The sequence below is a fragment of the Cynara cardunculus genome, unplaced genomic scaffold (assembly GCF_001531365.2).
Source record: "Cynara cardunculus var. scolymus isolate 2C unplaced genomic scaffold, CcrdV1 Un_Scaffold_7311, whole genome shotgun sequence".
NCBI lineage: Eukaryota > Viridiplantae > Streptophyta > Magnoliopsida > Asterales > Asteraceae > Cynara > Cynara cardunculus.
In genome coordinates, this window is record NW_020203480.1 from 3,351 (window position 1) to 7,628 (window position 4,278).

General features: G+C 37.0%; 1 protein-coding gene across 1 annotated transcript in view; it reads right to left on the bottom strand.

Annotated features, from left to right (window-relative positions):
- Positions 1–1,671: 1,671 nt before the first annotated feature.
- The window catches only part of LOC112504912 (50S ribosomal protein L2-B, chloroplastic-like), a 3,352-nt gene continuing 745 nt past the window's right edge, over positions 1,672–4,278 (bottom strand). The window contains exons 2-3 of the mRNA XM_025108867.1: positions 3,951–4,135; positions 1,672–2,243 (exon numbers count right to left, since the gene is read on the bottom strand). Of these exons, the coding sequence (XP_024964635.1) occupies positions 1,713–2,243; positions 3,951–4,135 (716 nt within the window). The 3' untranslated portion in view covers positions 1,672–1,712. The remainder of the gene's footprint in view (positions 2,244–3,950; positions 4,136–4,278) is intronic.

A 4,278-nucleotide genomic window follows, 5' to 3' on the forward strand; every position in this document is an offset into this window, starting at 1 on the left:
TAAAAAAATAAGATTTTTTTATTTTATTTTTTTAGTGATATATATTTTTAATACATTATAAAATTTACAATTGGGTCACTCAAATACACTTTAAAAATGCGTTTTAATATAATTAAAATTACGTTTTCTTATAAAAATACATTATAAAATTATTTAAAAATACATTTATTTATAAAATTAATTCAATTTTCGGGCCGGGCCGGGCCGGTCCATAGTCGGTCCCATAACCGGTCTCGGTCGGTCCCGGTCCCACGAAACTACCAAAAATCTCAACCGGTCCCGGTTTTCGGTCCCATAATCGGTCCTTACCGGTCCCGGTCCCGGGCCGGTCCTTTGTCGGTCCCGGTCCCGGTCCTCCGGCGGTGCCGGGCCGGGCCGGGCCCATTTGGCCATCTCTAGAACCGGGTATCAACTTACGGAACCGGAACTGTCTTGAAACTGCCAATTTCGGAACTGGAACCGATATGAGTGGTTCTGGTTCTGGTTCCTAAAATAGAGAACCGATTGAGAATGGTTCTGGTTTCGGTTCTCAATTTTTCGATACCATTACCCGTCGGAACTGGTTTCGGGACCGGCAGATACCCTGAACCATAATAGGAATTTCTGGTACTTTCAACTTCATGATTGTATTCCAGGCTGAGCACAACATTCTTATGCACCCATTTCACATGCTAGGCGTARCTGGTGTATTCGGCGGCTCCCTATTCAGTGTTATGCATGGTTCCTTGGTAACCTCTAGTTTGATCAGGGAAACCACAGAAAATGAATCTGCTAATGAAGGTTACAGATTCGGTCAAGAAGAAGAAACTTATAATATCGTAGCTGCTCATGGTTATTTTGTCTGATTGATCTTCCAATATGCTAGTTTCAACAACTCTCGTTCTTTACATTTCTTCCTAGCTGCTTGGCCTGTAGTAGGTATCTGGWTCACTGCGTTAGGTATCAGCACTATGGCTTTCAACCTAAATGGTTTCAGTTTCAACCAATCGGTAGTTGATAATCAAGGCCGTGTAATTAATACTTGGGCTGGTATCATTAACCGTGCTAACCTTGGTATGGAAGTTATGCATGAACGTAATGCTCATAATTTCCCTCTAGACTTAGCTGCTATCGAAGCTCAATCTACAAATGGATAAGACTTTGGTCTGATTGTATAAGAGTTTTTGAACTAAAAAAGGAGCAATAGCTTCCCTCTTCTTTTATCAAGAGGGCATTATTGCTCCTTTTTTTTATTTAGTAGTATTTACCTTACATAGTTTCTTTAAAAATAACAAAGGGGTTTTATAKTTTKGTTMGATTAGCGTGTTTTATCTTTGTATTAATTTCTATTATAGGTTTATATATCATTTTCCCAATCGTTTATGAAGTTTTATTTCCAATTCAATTTCAATCTAAAATAGATAAAAAGTATAATTTTGATTATTTATTGCTTTTATTTCAGAAATAAGAAAGAAATAATATGCTCTTTTTTATGTTAATGGAAAAATAAAATACAGTAATAGTAGATAATACTAGATAATAGGGGTGGATGTAGCCAAGTGGATCAAGACAGTGGATTGTGAATCCACCATGCGCGGGTTCAATTCCCGTCGTTCGCCCAAATTTTTTTTTTTAATAAATTATTCGCTACAAAAGGATTTTTTTTAGTGAACGTGTCACGGCTTCCTCCTATTTTTTTTGTAAAGACGAAGAAAGAAATTCTATTTTCTCTCCTATTTACTACGGCGACGAAGAATCAAATTATCACTATATTTATTCCTTTTWCTACTTCTTTTTCCAAGTGCAGGATAACCCCAAGGRGTTGTGGGTTTTTTTCTACCAATTGGGGCCCTTCCTTCACCACCCCCATGTGGATGGTCTACAGCGTTCATAACTACCTCTCTTACTACAGGGCGCTTACCTAGCCAACGCTTAAATCCGACTCTACCCAAACTTTTCTGGTTTACCCCAACATTCCCCACTTGTCCGACTGTTGCTGAGCAGTTTTTGGATATCAAACGGACCTCCCCATAAGGTAATTTTAATGTGGCCGATTTCTCTTCTTTTGCAATCAGTTTCGCTACAGCACCCGCTGCTCTAACTAATTGTCCACCCTTTCCAAGTGTGATTTCTATGTTATGTATGGTCGTGCCTAAGGGCATATCGGTTGAAGTAGATTCTTCTTTTTTATCAATCAAAACCCCTTCCCAAACTGTACAAGYTTYTTCCAAAGCATACGGCTTTYTGGATGTAGRTGGTGATATCTATACAGATGGATCTTATATATGGTATAATGAAGTACCACATGGGTGGATATATAGGAATCAAAATCTGCCGAATCACTCATGTTATGATCTTCTACATCCTAGGTCTTCCCGTTCCATCATCTGGCTTATGTTCTTCATGTAGCATTCAGATCGAATGACTCTATGAAATTACGTTGATACTTCCACATATTATGGGTAACGTAGGATTAAAAATAATAATTGATTTTATATATATAATTTGTGTAGTTTTTTTTATGTAATTTGTGTAGTTTTATGTTAAAAATATGTACAGTTTTTTATATAATTTGTGCAGTTTTTTTATATAAAATTTGTGTAGTTTTTTGTTAAAAATATGTGCAGTTTTTTACGAGTTTGTGTAGTTTTTTGTTAAAAATATGTGCAGTTTTTTACGAGTTTGTGTATTTTTTTAACACTCAATTATTCACAGGTACCGTATGAGGTTAAGGATGCAATGGGTATGCAAGAAGTTGAAACGAGATTCAGAATTTGAGATAAAATTATTCGTATTTTTTCAAATAGTGTGTTTAATTGGATTCATATTATGTAATCGTTAAACTTTGAACATTTACAATTATAATATGTAATCGTTAAACTTTCAACATTTATTATTAATCTATTATGGTTTGTAATCGTTAAACAATATTTGTAACCATTTAACCATACAATTTGTATTCTTGTTTATTTATTAAGTGTTTTGACAATGTTTTATTTTTTATTTCTAAATAACAAAATTTTATTATTTTAGAAAGCGGGTGCCCGGAACCGCTCTAATCGGTTCTGGTTCCAAAAATTCAAGAACCGCTCTAATCGGTTCCGGTTCCAATATCTCAAGAACCGCCGGTTCCGGTTCTTGTCAAATAGGGCGAGTTTCCACCTATGCTCACCCTTAGTGGGAGGTTCCTATAAGTAAAATTTGTAGTGAGTTATAAGAACTACCATTAAAGAAAAAAGTTCTTATTGTAACACCCGTGATTTTGAGCATACCTTTAGATTGATATATCGTATATCGTAACGAGCCTTTTGAAGTCATTCCTTGAGTGGAATGCATTGGGTCTTAAGAACTTATGGCATGGATGAGTTCTGGGGGAGAAAAGTTGCATCTGGAGCGAAACAGAAAATTCCGCTACTTATCCTGCTACCTAAGCCATGAGAAAAGTCGTGCAACTCTCTGTTTCARCAAAACGAGTTTTTGGATGCAAGCGACCTACCAGGCGACTCAGGTCGCAGGAAAGGTCATGRGAACGTTCAGATCGGGTTTTAAACCCTCCATTCTTCACCTACTTCAGTCCTCTCTCATTTTGGACGATTTTGGGAGTTGTTGGCAACATTTTGGAGCATTTTGGAGGAGATCTAAGTCAAGTAATGCTAAGGATTYAACATRGATGTTCAAAAAACGACGAGGTAAGCTTCTTARGTGTTTTGAGATCTATATTTGGATGTTTCRTGGTTTTGAAGCTTGAGTTAATGACGGATACTTCTTTGGCTTGGTTTGTAGTCTTGAGAAATTTCCTTGGTGGCTTGGTTCAGATCTTCATCTTTTGGAAGCTAAAAAGTTGGGTTTGGAATCTAGGTAGTTCAAGTTGTTTTGTGAAAACTATGTACATACCAAAATGTTTATTTTGAAGTATTTAATGTGTTGTACTTTATACTTATCAAATGTGTTGAGTATTTGATGAAGTTTGCTCTCGCCGCCGCCGGTGCTCTCCTCCTCTTCTCCTCTTCGTCCGCTTCCCCACTGCTCGCGCCGATGTCTCCTCTAACTCCCCACTGCTCTCGCCTTCTCTCATTATTGCAATCGTCGGTGCTCTCTCCTCCTCTTCTCCGCCTTCTCTCATCAATCAGCAGGTAAGACTTCCCTTTCCAATCTTCTGATTATTACATTACATATTACAGTTTGAAAGATTAACATTTCTTCTTCCCAAATATGCATCCTATTTATTTTCAATGTACGAACATATATAAACAGCTCAACTGGTAGTTGTTTTAGCCCATTGATCTCCTTCAATTTTGA